This window comes from Eriocheir sinensis, chromosome 11 (genome assembly GCF_024679095.1).
Source record: "Eriocheir sinensis breed Jianghai 21 chromosome 11, ASM2467909v1, whole genome shotgun sequence".
Classification (NCBI taxonomy): Eukaryota; Metazoa; Arthropoda; class Malacostraca; order Decapoda; family Varunidae; genus Eriocheir; species Eriocheir sinensis.
In genome coordinates, this window is record NC_066519.1 from 15638813 (window position 1) to 15658710 (window position 19898).

Consider the following 19898-nt stretch of genomic DNA (forward strand, 5'->3'; position numbering starts at 1 on the left):
GAGAGAGAGAGAGAGAGAGAGAGAGAGAGAGAGAGAGAGAGAGAGAGGAAATTGGAAGGATATGGAGAGGGAAAGTGTGCAGGTTTTGGTTGAAAACTAAATATCGAAGATGCATTCTGTTTATAACACTCCACAACGTTCTTTAACCATTTATAAATCAACTCCTCTCAAATAAAAGGAGTGTCTCAGCACACGAACGTTGGTAATAGTATTAATTACCAAACATTCATTAAGATCCTGCAAAAGAAAAGCAGTCATGAAATATCGTGAAATGAACTTTAACATCCCACGTACAGATCCTCCCCTGGTATCCCTGGAAATATTGTCACTTCCACGGACAGAAAAATGTATTACCTTCGACTCACAAATGGATTTCAGCTCCCCTAAAGTCCATTTCCTGAGTGATATTAGTCGCTCACAGTGATACGTGGCGATGCTGTGGTCATGCGGCCCCTGCCTCGCCAAATCTTTCCCTCCCTTCCTCCTGATCTGCCGCAACAGACTGTGCACGGTTTTCTCTCTCTCTCTCTCTCTCCGAACAGTTTTACATTCAAACCCCTTTCATTTCGTAATTCTTTTGGTATTTCACGTTAAGTTACTTGTTTGTTGCTTTGATCTTACTCCTGTGCAATTCAGGTAAGATTTTCTCATTAATGACATCATACGGGTGCTTTTCATTTGGTATATACTAAATTTTTGTATTAAGGAATTTGTATGTAACTGTATGCCTTTTAAAGAGGTGTCTCACATACATTTGGCCGTCTTCGATTTTATATATGAATCATGGACGTGTTTAGGTTAGTTGCCCATATTAGTGTTTCCCAACTAACCTTTCAGCTTCGAAACTTCCATTTGTATTCCTTGTTCCTTCCGTTGCTATTGTTCTTCTCTTGCTTCTATTTTCTTATTTTTTTTAAATTTTCTTAGTTCTTGTGAATGTTTTTGTCTTGGAGGTCTCTTCTCTCCACTTCTTATTTCATCCTTATTTATTCCTCGCCTCAGTATTTATTTCCCTTTATGTGTTCTTTCTTCCCTGGTGCCCCTGCCCCCGCCGTCCCTTCTTTTTTCCCCCCCTCTCTCCTGTCATCTTAATGTCTCTGGGATCTACTTCAGAGTGTCTCTGGCTTACCCTCAACGACCAGAACGATATACTGTGCAAATTTGTGACGTACTTTCCATGAGGTATTCCAGTGTTTCCGTTTTCTTTCGTATTCTTTCTTTGGTTGCTTTCCTATTTTATGCACCTGTATTTTTTTGTTTTTTATAACTTCAAATGCTTCTTTTCCCTCAGTCGTTAGTTTTTATACGAATAATTTATTTTCTGATCCTCAAATATATCCTCTTTTTTTAATTCTTTTGTCTTTTCGATATTTTTTTTCATTTTTTTTATTCGAGTGTTGCCTTTCCTAGTAATATATTTATTTGTTTGGCATGCCTCTGTGTTTGTTTTTTGTTTTGTAATTGGTCACCATTACGTTCTCCTTTCATCAGCATTTTACAGGCATTGCCTGCCTGTCAGAAATTTATTAGGTTTGGTGAAGGAAGGATTACTATAACACCAACAGTATGTTCAAATATATAAGAAAAAACAACAACCCTTGCGTCAGTTTTCACCGAGTCATGATATCGGATAGATAGATAGATAGATAGATAGATAGATAGATAGATTAGTAGATAAATAGATGTAGGTAGGTGGGGAGAGAGAGAGAGAGAGAGAGAGAGAGAGAGAGAGAGAGAGAGAGAGAGAGAGAGAGAGAGAGAGAGAGAGAGAGAGAGAGATCCCTAACACCCAAGGTTGGTCCAACAAGTGAGATAAACGGAAGAAGGAAAGAAGGAAGACCAGGAAAAGGAGAAGAGGGAGGAGAAGAAAACTGTAAAAAAGAATAAGGAAAGATGAGAGATATAACACCATGTTGAAATGAAAATCAAAGAGAAAGCGAATAGAAAAACTGATATTAAAAAGAAAATCCAAAACTTTAACCAAAAAAAGGTGACCAAATAGACAAAGGATGAAGAAAGGGAATGAAAAAATCAGGAGTGAACACTGAAATAGAGAATAAAAAAGAAAATGTGCTCATAAGAGGAAAGAAAAAGGAGAAGCGATGCAAGGAAATAAGACGAAGGAAGAAGAAGGAAAACATGCATTGAAAAAATGGAGGAAGAGAAGAAAAGAAGAGCGAGCAAAGGAGAAGTGAAGAAGGGAAAGAAGATAAGGGATAACAGGGAAGGAAGGGAAGGAGGGATGAGGAGAGCGAGGGAGGGAAGCCGGACCAAACGTAATCCCTCGCTTTCTCGCTTTCGTTCAACAAGTAGACGTAATCTCCATAGAGCCGCGTCAGTGCCAGATCAGGCGACAACCTTTGAATTTCAATGGCTGTTTTTCTCGCCGTTGTGGCTACAAATCCATAAGAAAAAGCCACACCAACACACACTCACAATAAACTCGCTCACTTTCCACACCGCCTCACTCACTAGTCATGTCAAACCAACGCGTGGTTATGTAGATTCATGTCTCTCTTCGGCGCTGTAATATGAATTCCATCAAAATACAAACCGCGTAGATCAGGGGTAGAATATCATAACACGGCTTTTTAGATGCTACGGCGGAGAGATTTATATGTAATGTACTGTCAAATTTATTAGATGAGGCACAGTAGACGAGAGAGAGAGAGAGAGAGAGAGAGAGAGAGAGAGAGAGAGAGAGAGACTGTTTTTTATGTGTGTGTGTTTGTGTGTGTGTGTGTGTGTGTGTGTGTGTGTGTGTGTGTGTGTGTGTGTGTATACCATTCTTTATTCAATGTTACCTAATTTTACACGACGATTCTCTCTCTCTCTCTCTCTCTCTCTCTCTCTCTCTCTCTCTCTCTAATCCAAACTCGAGTAAGACTTAACGAAGACTGTGTGTGCCTTTGTTGCTCTAGACAAAGGCTGTGTGTGTGTGTGTGTGTGTGTGTGTGTGTGTGTGTGTGTGTGTGTGTGTGTGTGTGTGTGTGTGTTTTCTCCCGGAGTTTTTATACAAAAGATGAAAGGAAATTTAAATTGTATTGCGCTGTTACGTGTCACAGGTAATTAGGAAAGAAATAATTATACAAAAATTCAGATAATTGAACAGCGAGAGAGAGAGAGAGAGAGAGAGAGAGAGAGAGAGAGAGAGAGAGAGAGAGACCACCGACACAACTCACAAATTCACTCTTCTGAAAAGACATTGCGTATACATGAAAGGTACTCGTTGTAGGAGATGGTTGTGTGGGAGTTAGGCGTTTGAAGAAGTACGCAGCATCATCTTCTATATCATTTTTCTCTCTTCTCCTCCTCTCATTCTCCCCATTATCCTCTACTACCTCCTCGTACTCTTCCAAGAACGTCTCATCTCCTCCTCCTCATTTCTCTCATTTTTCCCTTTTTTTTCTGCTTCCAATACTTCTGTCTAGTACACCCCTTCTTCATCTCTACCTCTTTCCTTCTTCTTTACCGTTTCCTTTTCTTAGTTCCGTTCATCCCGTCCTTCCTTCCTTCATTCCTACCTTCCTTTCTTCATCTTCTCTCCCATCCCTTCTCTGCTTTCTTCCTTGCGCCCTCTTTTCTTCTCCTTCCTTCTCTCTCCTCCCCGCCAGGATAATCAGACGTGAGGGGAAGGCGATACAAACACACCACAAAGAGTACAATCTCGTCTCGCCACACTCGGACAATCTCACACAGACATTACACTGGACACTATTGCACGTGGGGGTGGGAGGGTGAAGGGGAGGACAAGAGGGGTGTGGACGACTCCTGCTCCTACCCGCATCCCCCTTTCTCTCTCTCTCTCTCTCTCTCTCTCTCTCTCTCTCTCTCTCTCTCTCTCTCTCTCTCTCTGTATCTTTCTGTTGTTGTCTTGTGTTCTATTTTTATTTAGTTTATCAAAGTTTAGTTAGTTATCAAAGTTTACCATTATGTTTTGTTGTTTATTGGGATTGGATAGTTTTATAATCAAAGGTGGATGATCTTATTTAATCCTTTCGTTGTTTAGTTTTAGCAGTTTGTTCATGTTTTGCGTAATAGTTTTCTTTATTCACTTCATTCAAAAATCATGGTGGTGGGTAATGCAAAACTACTACTACTACTACTACTACTACTACTACTACTACTACTACTACTACAATATTGCTGCTACTGTTGTTACTGCTGCTTTAGTTTTCGATAGTAAGGCTAAAAATGATAGATAAGAATAAGAAATAGCTAAGTCTACCCTCAGCATCCACGTATATAGATAGGGTCAGTTATCCTAATCTTAGAGGCAACTTATTCCCGTCCAGTGAAAATTCCTTCACGTTATGGTGTAGGACTACGTAAATTGAGGGATTCTTGGCCTGGGCTTGATAAACATGGGCGGTGGAAGACTTGGTGAAGGTAAGAGACATCCATCAGTATCATTCAAGTGTTTTCTGGTGTTTGATGATGCGTGAGGCGGCAAATGAGATGTGATCGTGCCTATAGGTTGTGTTCAGGGCATTAGAGGTACATATGGGGATGGTGACAGTAGAAGGACGGTACTAGTTGTGTGTACGGAGAGGCGAGAACGGAAGGCAACAGAAGGCAATAGCGAAGGGAAGAATTATGTAGGGGAATAAGAAAGGAAGGAAGAAAAGAATAAAGCATAACAGTAGGGAAAATAAGGAAGGAAGACAGTAGAAAGGGATTATGCAGGTCAAAAAGAGGGAGAGAGAAAAAAACAAGAAAGTATAACTGTAGGGAAAGTAAGGAAGGAAGAAAAAAGAAGGATTGTAGAGGGCCAGAAGGAAAAGAAGACAGGAAAGAAGAAAGGAAGGAAGAAAGGAAGAAATTGTATAAGCAAGCAGGAAAGAAAGAGAGGAAACAAGATCGAAAAGACAGTAATATAGTATGAATTGTAAGGGAGAATGGAATGAATGAACGAAGGAAACAAAGAAGACAGGAAGAAAATAAGTAATATAAAGTAGGACATCGAAGAAAGGATAGGAAGAAGAAACGAAGGGCAGAACGAATGAAGTAAGGAAGAAAGAAAGAAACAAAGAAGGAAGAAAGGAAGAGAAGTAACTTGATGGGACATTGAAGGAAGGATGGGAAGAAGAAACGAAGGACAGAACGGATGAAATAAGAAAGGAAGAAAGAAACAAAGAAGAAAAAAAGAGAAGTAACATGGTGGGACATTGAAGGAAGGATAGGAAGTAGAAACGAAGGGCAGAACGAATGAATTAAGGAAGGAAGAAAGAAACAAAGAAAGAAGAAGAGAAGTAACATGGTGGGACATTGAAGGAAGGATAGGAAGAAAGGAAGGGGAGAAAGAAGGAAGGAAAGAAAGAAGGGAGAAGAGAAGTAACATGATGGGACATTGAAGGAAGGATAGGAAGAAAGGGAGGGGAGAAAGAAGGAAGGAAGAAAGAAAAGGGGAGAAGGAAGGAAGCAGGCGAGTGACGCATGAAGCACATCAACACAAAGACTAGAGATAAGGAAAGACTTTATCGCCCCAAGTGTGTTGAGGTCCCAGCTGCTGTTCTCTCACGACCCACACCCCAGCCTCTCTCTCTCTCTCTCTCTCTCTCTCTCTCTCTCTCTCTCTCTCTCTCTCTCTCTCTCTCTCAATCCTTAGTTTCTTTCCTATTTTCGATTCCTTTCTTTTCTCTCATCTTCCCTTCCTTTCCTCTCTAATTCTAACACTTTCACACATTCGCAAATACATGTAGCGCTTTCCTATCTCTTCTTTTATTTCGTATGTATTTTTCCTTCTCCGTTTCTTCACTTTCATTTCCTTTTATCTCCTTATTTCTACCTACCCCTCACTTCTGCTTATCCTTCCTTTCTCTTGCCCCTTCCCTTCTTCTGGTCCCTTCCCTTCTTCCCGCCCTTCTCCCCTCTCAATGGCAAGCCGCTCATAAGATAACATTTGGGGAAACTAGCCATGGTGACCGACAATAGTCCCTGGATCATCTCCGGGTTGGTGTTTCGCTCTCGCTAATCCCGCTCTGATGGTGTGTGTGTCGGCAGGATGGCGTGGGTGGCGGGGTGGAGGGGTCGTGGGGTGCGGCGACAAGGGGACTGAGACGTGATGGGGGAATGAAGAAGGGGAGAGGGGAGGAGAGGACAGGACGAGGGCTTGTTGGGGAAAAGGGAAAAAGGCAGAGGTCGTGAGCTTGTTAGAGAAGGAGAAGAAGCGAAAGTTGGTAAGAGTAAAAGAAAGGGTATCACATAGCCATGTTGAGAAGGAGAATTAGAGAAGTGAGAGGTTGTAGAAGTGGGTGAGGAAGATGTATCTGTGAAGAGGGGGAGAAAACTTGAACCGTAGGTGTGATGCGAGGGATGAACAAGTAATTGGTCGTAATTGTAGCGAATTGGGAGATCACCTTATTGGAGGAGAGGAAGAAGGAGACTAAACGGAAGAATAGGACATGCGTTAAGTTAAAAATAGGAGGATTGTGGAGGAGAGGACATTTTTGTGGAGAAAGGAAAGAAAGTAGACGAAAGGAGCATAGCCATTAAGGGAAAGTATGTGTGTGAATTCCGCTGAGGAGAGGGACGTGGACGCTGTGGAAAAGCGGGAGGGAAGAGGAACATTGGAGGGAGAAGGGAAAAGGGGAAAGCGTGTGTGTGGAGGGTGTTGGAACGGCAGGGGAGCATAGAGCAAATAGGGATGGGGCTCTAGGCTGAGTGAATAGCGAGGGGAACGTATATAGGTGTGACTGATACTGATGAACCTTTGGGTAAGAGAGGGAAAGAGAGAAAATAGGAAAAATGTTGTATTACGAGAGTTCGCATGACAGTAGAATCGTGCCTTAACTATCCACGCATTTTCTTACTAGAGCCTCGCCTTCTTTAAATACATAATAGACTAACTGGTGTTGAGTGAGTGTGTGTAATATATGGAGAAAAAAATACACCAGGAAAATGACCACCAACCTTTCCTGCAGTCTGTCACTATGGAGTTTCTTCGGTGCGTATCAGATCGAAGTAGTACAGAGGCGCGAACTCACCTTGTATTGTCCCAGGTGCTTCACGACGCAGGTAAAGGTGATGTCTCGGCCCTTGCTGATGGTGATGTTGTTAATCGGCTCAGCGAAGGAAGGTTTTGGGATGCCAGGCGGGTGTTGCACTGTGGGAGAAGGAGAGGGGGGTCAGTCATGAGCGAGAGAGAGAGAGAGAGAGAGAGAGAGAGAGAGAGAGAGAGAGAGAGAGAGAGAGAGAGAGGAGGGGAGGGCAAGTTATTGGTGGCGCCATATGAGAGGGGAGGGACAGGAAGTCAGAAAAAAAGAGAAACAGCAAAATTTATATATTTATTGGTTGTAGTGAAATTACGACTCGTGTGTGTGTGTGTGTGTGTGTGTGTGTGTGTGTTTGCAAGTCACCGCTCTTCTCAGCTTTGCCAGACACTATTATACCACCCCCTCCCCTCCTCGCCCTTACACCACCACCACCTCACAGCAACAATGCCGTAACACCACCGTTCCGCACCACCACCACCACCACCACAACACCCCCAAGGGACCTCATTTAATCAATCATATTTGCATTTATATTTATTTGGGAAGCACGCACCAGACCCTTCCCGCCCCGCTCTCCCCCTACCCGGCCCAGGCAGCGGCGCCACGAGGGGACAGCGGCGACAGATGGAAACATTAGGCTAATTTGTTGACATAACGGCCTCGGCGTTGACGGGAGACACAGGGTTTGTTCGGTTGATTTTTGTATCTTGCCGTGATGTTGTCGTTGACGTATTTGCGTTGCCGGATGGGACGTGAATGAAGGCTTTTGGTCATCATCATCTTCCTGGGTGTACTTGGTAATGGAAATCGGAAGTAGAGAAGAGAAAACCTTGGCCTTCCAATCGTTAGTCTTCATTGGTTTTTGAGTTTTCCTAGCATTACTTGTTTCCGTGTATTAAGGATACTATACCGTTGTGCTTTTAGTAGTTCCTCGCTCTCCTTACCTTTCTAATCACTGTTTTGGACTCTTCCATGAGAACCTTCTGTCAGACATTTTTCTTTTCGCCAAGATCTTAATATAACCGTCGACAAAGGCAAATACATCATTATAAAATTTATGGATTCACATCGTTGTTCAAGTTGTTGCCTGGGGAACATTTATACACAATTTCCTCACGGAGATTCGTTAACTCATATTATTTATTATTTTCATTTTGGTAAATCTCTTAAACTTTATTTCTCAAGTAGTAATCGTATCCTTACAATAGTCTTCTCGACATATATACACTGCCTCGTGTTGAAGCCGTAGGAAATACACGTTCATAATATCTTCATTTAATTTCACTAACATAGTTTAATTGGCTTCTCGCTTCTCCTGACGAAGCCCAAATAGATCAAGTTTCACCTAAACTCCAGATTTTACCGTGATTGGGTTTCCTGTCTACTCTTTCCTCTCTGGTTAGGTCTCGGAAAAAATACACTGTAAGTTATCCATTTTTTTCATATATACTATATAAAAAGATTTTTACAATAATCTCATCTCGTATACTTCTCCCTATGGTTATGTTTAGTTTGTTTATTATCTAGATTCAGGGTTAAATTGAGTAAGTAACCTGACACACACACACACACACACACACACACACACACACACACACACACACACACACACACACACACACACACACAATACCTACAGAAAAGAGACGAAAGACGTGGAGGACTTCGTAATTGACTGCCACACTGACGACGGTTTGAGTGACGGAAAAAAAATAAATCGATAACCTAAACTTCTTCCCACCAGAAAAGTATGACTATAAATAAAAATGATTGATAACCTTACATGCAATGAGGAAGAACAATAGTATGAATCGTTAGTATATGCATAATTGCCTTTTAGTGCTGTATTATCCTCCTCTTGACTGAATGGGGTAGATGACTGTCATGTATGATTCTCTTGACCCTTTGACCTGACGGATTGGATGAAGAGGACGCGTGGCAGGTGCTCACGGGTCATTGTTGTGTGCAGGTCCGTCTGTCTCTGTGTTTGATGTGTGTCTTTTGCTTGAGTGGGATTTCCTTTGCGTTTTCTTCTGTCTGTCTCCGCTCAAACACACACACACACACACACACACACACACACACACACACACACACACACACACACACACACACACACACACACACACACACACTACTCCACAACGCAAGAGAGCAACACAACACAATACACAAGCTTACCTCTCTCATATCTTGTCTCGCACACACAAACCAGCCACTTCTCCAGCCCTTCCCTCCCTGCTCCATCCCTTCCCTCCACCTATCCTCCTCGTCCTCCTCCTTTGTGATGAGCGGTGGTTGCGGTACAGAAGCTGCCTAATTAAGTGCATCTGAAGGGCCTGGGTAATCCTTTTTGATCGACTATTATATGAATGTTGGCGTCCTCACCTCCTCTCTCTCCCTCCCACTCCCGGCAGCTCACCCGACGCGCCATTCGCCAATTCCACGTGGTCACGAAAGCAGATATGATGTGATAATTGAATATTGATCGCGTTGTCCTGCTCTTCTATTAGATTAGTGGGCTGGGAGGGGTTAGCGCGCTACCTTTCCTCTCCTCCTCCTCCTCCTCCTCCTCCTCCTCCTGTTAGTCTTCCTGCCTGTCTTCCTCTCCCCTTCCCTCCCACCCCGTTTTCCCAGTCCTCCTCTTTCCCCTGTTCTTCATATGTCCCGTCCTCCTCCTCCTCCTCCTCCTCCTTTAGGTGGTGGTGCTGCTGCTTCTGTTATTGCCCCCCCCCCCCCTCTCTCTCTCTCTCTCTCTCTCTCTCTCTCTCTCTCTCTCTCTCTCTCTCTCTCTCTCTCTCTCTCTCTCTCTCTCTCTCTCTCTCAAGATGCAAAAACGTTATGTTAGTAGGTAGTTTTTATTATTATTATTATTATTATTATTATTATTATTATTATTATTATTATTATTATTATTATTATTATTATTGGTCATTAGTGTTGTCGCTATTGCAACTATTTTTGCTTTTGCAGTTTTTACCAGTACCTTTTTTGTCAAGCGATATAGGTAGTTTATTTTTTTCTTCTTGTTATTTTGTATCTCTACATTTAATTAGTTTCGTCAGTTGTCATTCCAGTTTTTGAGGTTTTTATTTCTGTGCATATCAAACATTTTATTTTCGTAACGCGATATTATATGATTTTAGCAGGAAGCTGGCTTGCATCACATTTTTTATATATATTTTTGTTTTGTGTTCATGCCTATTGTGATAATTCAATGTCATTCGTTTTCTAATTTTCCATGTAAGATTTTCCTCGCTCCATATTACCTCTTTTTCTTTATATATGTGTCTTATATTCTTTTTTACTCCTGTTTGTTCGTTCCATACTCTATTCTTTTCGTAAGTGCCATTCGTCCTTTCCTATCTCTCTCTCCAAAGAGCTCCCTCTCCCCCACCCATTAAGACTCCCCTCTTTTCCCCATTTTATCCCTTTTACCCCGGTCTATTTCTTCTTTTTTGCGGCTATCCCTCCCTTCACTCGGCCTCCGTCCCGTCCATTCCTTCCCATTATCCCTCCCTTGGCCTTCACTCCCTCTGATGGCAGTCCTTACCCCTCACATCCCCTCTGTCGTCGTCACTCTCACCCTGTCTCGCCCTGGTGCCTTCGGAATGTCCGTGAACGACACCAAACTTCGTCGAGACCGAATTAAACTTTAGTTGGCATCTAAACCGTTAGACTCTCGATTTCTCTCCTTCCATCACTCCTCCATCAGGCCTTCCCCCACCCTCCATCCCTCCATCTCTCTTTCTCCCTCCCTTCGTTGTTGGCTTCCCCTGCATCCCTTTTCTGCTCAACCGGAAAACATGGCGGACCTCCTTGCTTCGGATGATCGACAGACGCGTTGGGTAAATAGTTCGTAATTGTTGAGCATCGAAGACGAACATGATAACGCCGATGACGAGGCTGCCTTCCACGTACGATGCGATCCTTCACGGTAATCTGGGCCTCATTACGTGTGTGTGTGTGTGTGTGTGTGTGTGTGTGTGTGTGGAGGGGGACGTCACCAGCTACTCAGTCAGGTCTACTCGTGTCTCCGGCTTAGGAAACTTTTACAACTTGCACCAGAGTCGACGGATCTGGACCTAGAGCTGGACCTGAAGCTCCCCTACTTACCTTCTCAGTTGCCTCTTGGACTGCCCCGACTCTTCCCTCGTTCCTCCTTTCCGTAACCCTTAACCGACACCTCCACGCTTCTTCGTCCATCTACATATCCCTCCGCCTGTGACTCTTCTCCATGCAAGTGATCTTAAGCATTCGTGACTCTTCTGTATCCCTCTTCAATTGCATCGTCACCCCATCATCCTAAGCTTCCTCTCATTATTTGTTCTGTAGCTTGTCATGGCCTCCCTACTGCCTCCATGCTGTATGAATTTTACTCGTTAGGGACAAGTTAGAGTAAGCGCTAGTACCATCCCCTTCAGCCGTGTGTGTGTCCGGTGTCTTGCCCCCTGCCGTCCCCTGCCGTTTCCTGTCCGTTCAGTAGCTGTTGTGCGCTCATTTTCTCCCTGATCCATTGCCCTCGACGTCAAATAATGTGTATTGATATTATGAAGTAAATATGCTCAATGATAAATTTATTGTCTCATTGATTACTGAACTGGAAATCAAGCAAGTTATGACGCATTCAAACGCTCAACGAAATAGGAGGATTAGTATTGTTAATGAGCAGAATAAATACTCACTCACTTTTACTCCTCACCAAGCAGAGTAAATCCTGAAGTGGGTCGGGAAGGAAAAAAAAACTCATATGAAAGATGATGTTCGTTAGAACTGTTATTACATCAGCGTTTTAATATTCAAAACAGACAAATAAGTTACGTATATATGAGATAACACTGGTCCCTGTGTTTTTATTTTATTTTATAATGGCTCCAAGCAGTTCCTTCAGCTACCATCCCTGAGGTCTGCAGCTACGCGTCGATAAACCTACATGTATGTATATATGTATGTATACATGTGTGTGTGTGTGTGTGTGTGTGTGTGTGTGTGTGTATGCATGAACGCCTGTATGCTAGTGTATAGGAGTATATCTGCTTTCATCATGCAAGGAAAGTCCAAGAAAGGAGGAATATTTTTTCTCTGCGTATTGAGTTTTCCGAGGCCCGCGCCACACCTGGGCGTTCCCAGCGCCGTAATCCCCACCTGCGCCTCCATCACGGGGCCGCGCCGCTCCGGCAGCCTCGCGGGGCCGAGGTACTCTTTTAAAAATTAAGCCTAAGATGTTTGTCATCAGCGTCCATCTATATAATGTTTGGTTTGTGTTGGCTTCTGATCAAATTATCAGATTAAATTTTAATTCATAATTATGGCAAACAAAATTATATATTAAGAATCCTACCTATCCTTTATAACTGATCCACAGAGGCAGGAAGCAGCGGCAACAGCAGGACACATTGGAGCCACTTTTGTTAGAAATTGTGACGCTCACCTTTATTTACTCTGCCGTAACCCTAGTCATGTCGAGGCTTGCTTGTATGTATAATTCGAATATTTTTGTGTGAATATTTTCGTATTTTCACGTGTGCATATATATATATATATATATATATATATATATAAATATATATATATATATATATATATATATATATATATATATATATATATATACACACACACACACACACACACACACACACACACACACATATATTGGTATGGTTAAAGGAGAAAAGCATCCAGTTGTTCAGGAATGTTAACAAGAGAATCTATCCTTCCCTCATCTTCAAATAATTATATATAAAAATTATCTTCTATATTATTTATGCCTCTAAAAAGGGAGAGGAAAAGTAGAGTTAGCTGCGTACCATTTCCAAATATTGCAGAGGGCTGGTGGCGGGAAAAAGATCCGTTAGTGAATTGGCCAAATTTTCGGAACTTTTGTTAAGGTATAATTGCTCAGCCCCGGTAAAAAAACAGCAAATAGGAGGGGGAGGAGGAGCCCGGGGAGGGGAGGGAATGGGAGAGGAGGGTAGAAAGAATGAAGAGGAGAGGAATATTTGCGGAAAACAGGAAGAGGAAGGAAAAAAGAATAAAAATTGATAAGCACGTTTCACTAACTATATCATACTCTTTCTCTTTCTCCCTCTCACTCTCTGCATGCATACATATATACAGTCAGACAGACATTCATACACCAGTTCCATACATACACAACCATTCCTTCTATTCACTCCGTTCTAGCTCATTTTAGCGGATCGACTGAGAATTCATTTGTGGCCTCGGTCTTGCGGTCACTGAAACGTTTGCACTTCCTCTCAGGTGTGTGATGTCACTAATTCGGCCTCCTGTGATTACCAGGTGAATTATTTATTGGGAAGTAACCTTGATCTGCTGCTACGTGCTTTCCGTTTACCGTTTACCTGTCCGCTTGTTAAGATGGAGTCGCACCTGTGTCGGAGTTCATAAGGGTGAGATTGGCGGATCCTCTCGTTTAGGATTCCATTTACGATCGAGCTATACGTTGATATGGTCATTAGTTCTTGAAGTTTTGTCCGTTTTCTTCGCAAATAACGAAATAAGTGATCTTTTAAGTCTTGTTTCTGCAGTAAAATATATATAACGCATAAAGGTGAGGTTTATCTATAGCGAGATGTTTTTCTCATGTTGTAGTTACTGGCTAAAATTTATTGTTTTTTTGTCATCATCTGAATATTTTACTATAGTTTCATGTAATTGTCAGCATTCAGGTCTGGCGTTGTAGAACTGCAATGTAACTAAAAAAAAGTTGGAATGGTCAACTTTTTAACTTTAAAATTAAACTCTCTCTCTCTCTCTCTCTCTCTCTCTCTCTCTCTCTCTCTCTCTCTCTCTCTCTCTCTCTCTCTCTCTCTCTCTCTCTCTCTCTCTCTCTCTCCCCGCCCCCCCCGCAGCGCATATCATTCACACAACTGGAACAAATTGGAATGAACAGAACTTCACCAAGAATTCCAAACTCAGCGATTCCTGGACACCAATTAATAAGATTTACAAGAACAAGCAAGTGACCCTGCACATTTTCTCCTGTTACTCGTTTCCTTCCTTCCATCATTTTCCTTCTCCTTATCCTTTCTACCCTTTTTCCTACAGCTGTGCATGTGATTTGAATTGACTAATATATATTCAGCTTTAGACCAACAGAGGGTCATGATCCTGACGTGAAAGGAAAAAAAAACTAAAACGAAGTTACATAATGTAGTTTTGTGTAATATGTAACTTACAAGTGTATGATGAAAAAGACTGAGGAGGAGGATTTGAGGCGGGAGGGAGGCAGGGAGGGAGGGAAAGAAAGAGAGGGTAGGAAAGAAGGGAGGCTGCAGAGGTGGGAGGTAGAGGAAGGGAGACTGGAGCGATAGGAGGAAGAGGAGGGAGATTGCAGTGGTAGGAAGGAAACACAGAAGGGAGAGGAAGAAAGGTGGCTGCATAGATAGGAGGGAGAGGAAGAAGAAGACTGCAGAGGGAAGAGGGAGAGGGAAGAAGGGAGGCTGCAGAGATAGGAGGGGAGTTGAGGGGGTGGGGGCAGACGGACAACCAGGGAGTGGTATAAATTAGTCTCTGTTTAAGTTAGCCAATTCGGGGAGAGGCGCTCGTGTTTGAACTGGGCACAGGCAAACAAGACCCAGCCCGCATCCTTGTGAACTCGGCGGCAGGGGAAGGGGGAGGGTTGGAAGGGGGGATGGGTAGAGAGGCTGGGACCGAACGGGGGATCAGTGTGCCAATCCTCCTCGATGTCTCTGTGCCTTTCCTACTTCTCTTTTCCTCATTCTGAGCTTATTTGTTTTCTTTTGTTTCTCGTTTTTGCTTCCCTCTCCTTTTATTATTTTCATTTACATTTCCGTGTTGTCATCTTCGTCTTCGTTGTCGTTTCTCTTCCTCCCTTCCTCTCTCCTCCTCCTCCTCCTCCTCCTCCTCCCCGTGTCTCCAAATGCACTGCAGTAAAAGTCTTTCCTACTTCTCCAAAGAACACCCTCCCCACACCACCACCACCACCACCACCACTTTCTCCTCCGCCCCACCCCCAACCCCCACCACCGCCTTCATCACCTCTTCTCTAACTAACTTACTTTGTTGTATTGTTTCTCTCTCTCTCTCTCTCTCTCTCTCTCTCTCTCTCTCTCTCTCTCTCTCTCTCTCTCTCTCTCTCTCTCTCTCATTACTGTGATTATCATGCCTTGCTTCTAGTTTTTCCTGTAAGGAGAAAAGAAACCGATGAAAGAAATATTTAGTGTCAGAATAATCAATGTGGCCTGGAAAAGTAAAAGTCACACTCGCTTGTTTATTCTTTTTTGTGATTTTTGTTTTAGGATTTTTTTTGTGGTCAAAATATGAGATTTTTTTTATTGTAGGTTGTTTTTTTCCTGAGAATCAAAAGCCCAAGGAGACCATAAGAAAAAAAAGATAAAGATATTACTAGATTCAGAGAGAGAGAGAGAGAGAGAGAGAGAGAGAGAGAGAGAGAGAGAGAGAGAGAGAGAGAGAGAGAGAGAGATGAATAAATACAAACACATACTACCATTTAGTTATTGCTTCTCTTTAAATATCACAATTATGTGTATACCTAATAATACTAGTAATTGCTAACAACAGGGCACAGAGTCCAAACAGAGTGCTGAGTCCTAAGAATAGTATTGCAGGAGAGTGAACTTACAAACCAACAAGTCAGAAGCTGTGTACGATTGAGAGATCATAATTGTATCTTGATAATTTTGGCCAATAGTTCAATATTCTTTTTATCGCTAATAGTATAACAATAACAAAAGCAGTTCATAGTGTCGGAAAAGGGTGCAGACACAAAACTGTAACAAAAATATAATGTGCGAGGGGGGGGGGGGGGCTATGCATAGTTGTGGAAGATGATAAAGGCAAACAAAAAAAGCAGCGGTCAGAAATACGTGCAATGAGGACAGATGCAGCTAGCTATCACAGGGAGCATCATGAGTAAGGAAGCCTGTGAGTCAACAGTTCAACATTTTTATCGCGATAGGGAGACGATGCATAGTAGTGGCAGATGAGAAAACTAACGAAAAGCAAACCAGGAGTCCAGAGATAATTGCGGTGAGGACAGACAGAACCATCACAGGGAGCATCATGAGGGAGGAAGCTTATGAGTTAATAGTTCAATATTTCCATCGCTGCAGGGAAACGATGCATGGTAGTGGAAGATGAGCAAGACTTAACGAAAAGCAAACCAGGAGTCAAGAGATAATTGCAGTGGGGACAGACACAGCCATCACAGGGAGCATCATGAGGGAGGATATTTGCGAGTTTACACCATCGGCAGGCCTCTCCTTCCTTCACTAACCCACCTCGACGCTATATGTCTTTAGCCGCTCCCTAGACCGAGCCACCAATAACCATCCTACGCCGAAGCTCATTAGCGATATAGGAACTCATTTACTTCACACAATGCTGCCTCCGCGGCTCTATTAGGCCTTCGTTACTCTAATATACTGCTATGAGAGCCATCTGCCCTCCTTCCACCCTTACCCTCGTCACCACTACTACTCCCTGCCTATCCTTGCCTTCCTCCTCCCTTGGTCCCGTCCTCCAGCTGCCGGAACACAGCTGGCTTCCTCCTCCTCCTCTTCCTCTATCCCCCGTGACCATATGTGTCCCCCTATTGATGCTCCACCTGTACTGTGTGGTGGATATTGCGGGCGTGTGGAGGGCAGCCGCCTTGTCATGGGGTGGAGGAGGAGCTGGTGGTTGGTGGCGGAGAGGGAGAGAGGGTGAGTGTGAGTATGTGAGTGTATGTGTGAGGGAAGGGAACGTAGCCTTGTAGAAGGGAAGAGATGGAAGATTTGCTGGAAGAAAATAGGAAAGGAATACACAAGTGGGGAAATATTCAATTTTCTAACAAAAATATTTCACTGGATATGTATTTTTTGTTTTACCTTTTTCAACCTTTTTTCATTATTTTCCGAGAAATAGTACGGATGGTTGGGAATATTGTGTGCACGGACGTACGGACACACACACACACACACACACACACACACAGTCACACAAAGGAAATCCAGAACCGCGGAGTCAGACGGCGTGTGACTGTGTGTGTGGAATACGGCGTTTTGATTCAAATGCGGCCTAAACCCATATCATACTTTTCCTCTCTCTCTCTCTCTCTCTCTCTCTCTCTCTCTCTCTCTCTCTCTCTCTCTCTCTCTCTCTCTCTCTCTCTCTCTCTCTCTCTCTCTCTCTCTCTCTCTCTCTCTCTCTCTCTCTCCCCTCACTTAGAGATACGAAAATGGTACAGAATCTCGTCCAGGTAGGTGATAAACGAGAGAGAGAGAGAGAGAGAGAGAGAGAGAGAGAGAGAGAGTCCCCATATACACAGCTGCCGGTGTAGCGGCTGGCCCTCCCTGGGTTATGGATTTCCTCAATAACCGACTAAAACATTACACGTGTACCTGATTTTGACCACCTCCCTACCGCTACTACTGTTACGACTATTTCCTCCCCGCCGTCACAAATTATGACTACTATTGATGCTGTTGCTGCTGCTGGTACTATTATTTCCACCGCAACCACTACTACCACAGCTACTACTATTTACTCACCGTACCTTTACCATCTCACAACTTTCCGTATTTTCACCGTAATCAAAAGTGACGAACTTCATTGTGGTTCAGTGCCATATAGTGAAACCGTACTCTCAGGCTCCGTAGACTTACTAGGGGTTCTTTAGGGGGAAAACTCCCTTCTTCCCCCCCCCAAAAAAAAGTAACTACAAAGAAGTAAAATGATGCTTCTCCTGTTTATTTCGTCCTCTCCATGCTGTCCCTCGTTTTCTTCTCTCACTCTAGTTTATTTTTTTCCTTTCTCGTTTTCATCTTTTCCTTCCTCTTCTCATTCTTTTGTAGCATTCCCCTTTTGATCACTCCTTTCGTTTTCTTCTACTGTTATTCATTCTCCTTCAGTCCTTTTGCTCTTTCCCTTCCTTCCGCTGCGCCGGTTTTTCCTTTTCTCTTATTTCTTTATTTACCCTCCTTTCCTGTCTCTTTGTTTTGTCCTTCAGTTTGCCTTTCCCTCATACCTTTTATCATGCTGTATTTCCTTGCTATTCCTCCTCCCTCCGATCCAGCCGTCTTTTCTTCACCAGACAATTCACTTTTTCTTCTCATGCCCCCTTCCATCGTTATCTTGTTCCCTATCCGTCCTCTTCTTCCCCCAAGTAGCCCTTTCTTGCCATCCCCTCTCTCTTTCCCTCCTACAAGCCACCACGTGTTCCACAAGTTTCCTCACTTCGCTTTACATACGTTTATTTACTGCTCAATCTCGGGTCGATTATGGTGCTGTCCCTCCCCTGCCGAGAAAATAGATAGATTAAACATTGTTCCTTAGACGCCTCGAGGGAAAAGGTGGTGCCGGCGTGGAGGGAAACGGGGGAAGGTTTTATAGATGGAAGGTGTTATTGATACGTTATTGTTTATATTTCGTACTAGTATAATGTTGAAGATTTCGGACGTGGTGTTTGATGCCACGTAATAGCTTTGGGTGGTTCGTGGTTAGGTCATCTTTAATTGAAGCTTCGAAAGGTGTATTTTTCTTTTGTGTGTTGAATTTTATATTGGTTTGAGAGAGAGAGAGAGAGAGAGAGAGAGAGAGAGAGAGAGAGAGAGAGAGAGAGAGAGAGAGAAGGGGGACGAGAAGGAGTAAGGAGGCTTCTGTTACAGACAAGTATTAATCACCTCAACCCTAGGAGACAGTTCCCTTCCCTTGCTCCCCCTCCCTCACACCCTTCCCCTCCCTCTCTCATCCTTTCCCCTTCGTCCCTCCTCCTTTACCTCCGTCTCTGCCTCCCTCCTCCGGCCGGACAGACAACCACTTAGCCTGCCAATCAGTGTGGTAGTAGTTGACAGCGTAATATTGGGCTACGTGTTCATTTCATCACGGCCAAGTGTCAACAGGAAGGTCCCTCATTGATCTTAAGTGGTGCAATATTCTCTTTAGCTTCTCTTTGTCCTTCACTGTCCCTTAAGTGGTATAATCGTCGTCTTTAATTAGATGTAAATGGCACAATCTTGTCGTTAACCTCGCTCATCATGCATCTTTAGTTTGCACAGTGTTTTCTCCGTTTTGTCTTTATTTTTCGGTGTCCTTAAGCCGTGTGTACGTTCTATGGATTATGTAGTCGGTGTCAGAAATAAGTAAAATTGTTAATATGTAGCGTTAGTGTAATTCGATTTTATTTTCATTTATGTTTTTATTTATGTTTATTTTGCATACCTGACATATTTATACTCTCTCTCTCTCTCTCTCTCTCTCTCTCTCTCTCTCTCTCTCTCTCTCTCTCTCTCTCTCTCTCAGAAAGGTCGAGTCATATTGATAATAATAAGAATAGTTTCCTTTTTTTAACGTTTATTTATATCTTGTGCAACGCTTCAATAGAAAAAAAAGTATTGAAGAGAATAAACATCCTCGAAACGTCTTGTCTTGCCTTTTTGTTATTTTAGATGAAGCAGTAAAGTCCAGAAGAAAAGAAAAGGAAAACTAAATAAATCACAGTTATGAGACAAATTGATTATATGAGATTATATGAATAGGACTTATGAGAAGGGAGAAACACACACACACACACACACACACACACACACACACACACACACACACACACACACACACACACACACACACACACACACACACACACACACACACAAAATAAATTTAGGCGATGCGAAAGAAAAGTAGTTAAAGACGCTTAACACGAAACCAGTAAATACATGTAGAAGAGGAGGAGGAGGAGGAGGAGGAGGAGGAGGAGGAGGAGGAGGAGGAGACAACAAGTGGCACCTCGGAACGACATCGCACCTGGGGCCTCTCTTCTCCGTCACTATTTCCTCTCACCTGCTCCTCCTCCTCCTCCTCCTCCTTCTCCTCCTCCTTCTCCAGTTCTTCCTCGTCATCCTCTCTAAACACCTC

At 43.1% G+C, this 19898-nt stretch overlaps 1 protein-coding gene and 1 long non-coding RNA gene across 3 annotated transcripts in view; one reads left to right on the plus strand and one right to left on the minus strand.

Annotated features, from left to right (window-relative positions):
* LOC126996951 (uncharacterized) overlaps positions 1–19898 on the plus strand; it is a 113992-nt gene that overhangs the window by 48452 nt on the left and 45642 nt on the right. The gene's annotated exons all lie outside the window — the stretch shown is intronic.
* The window catches only part of LOC126996950 (lachesin-like), a 64634-nt gene that overhangs the window by 18875 nt on the left and 25861 nt on the right, over positions 1–19898 (minus strand). Inside the window, exon 3 of the mRNA XM_050857905.1 lies at positions 6987–7105. Within this exon, the coding sequence (XP_050713862.1) occupies positions 6987–7105 (119 nt within the window). The remainder of the gene's footprint in view (positions 1–6986; positions 7106–19898) is intronic.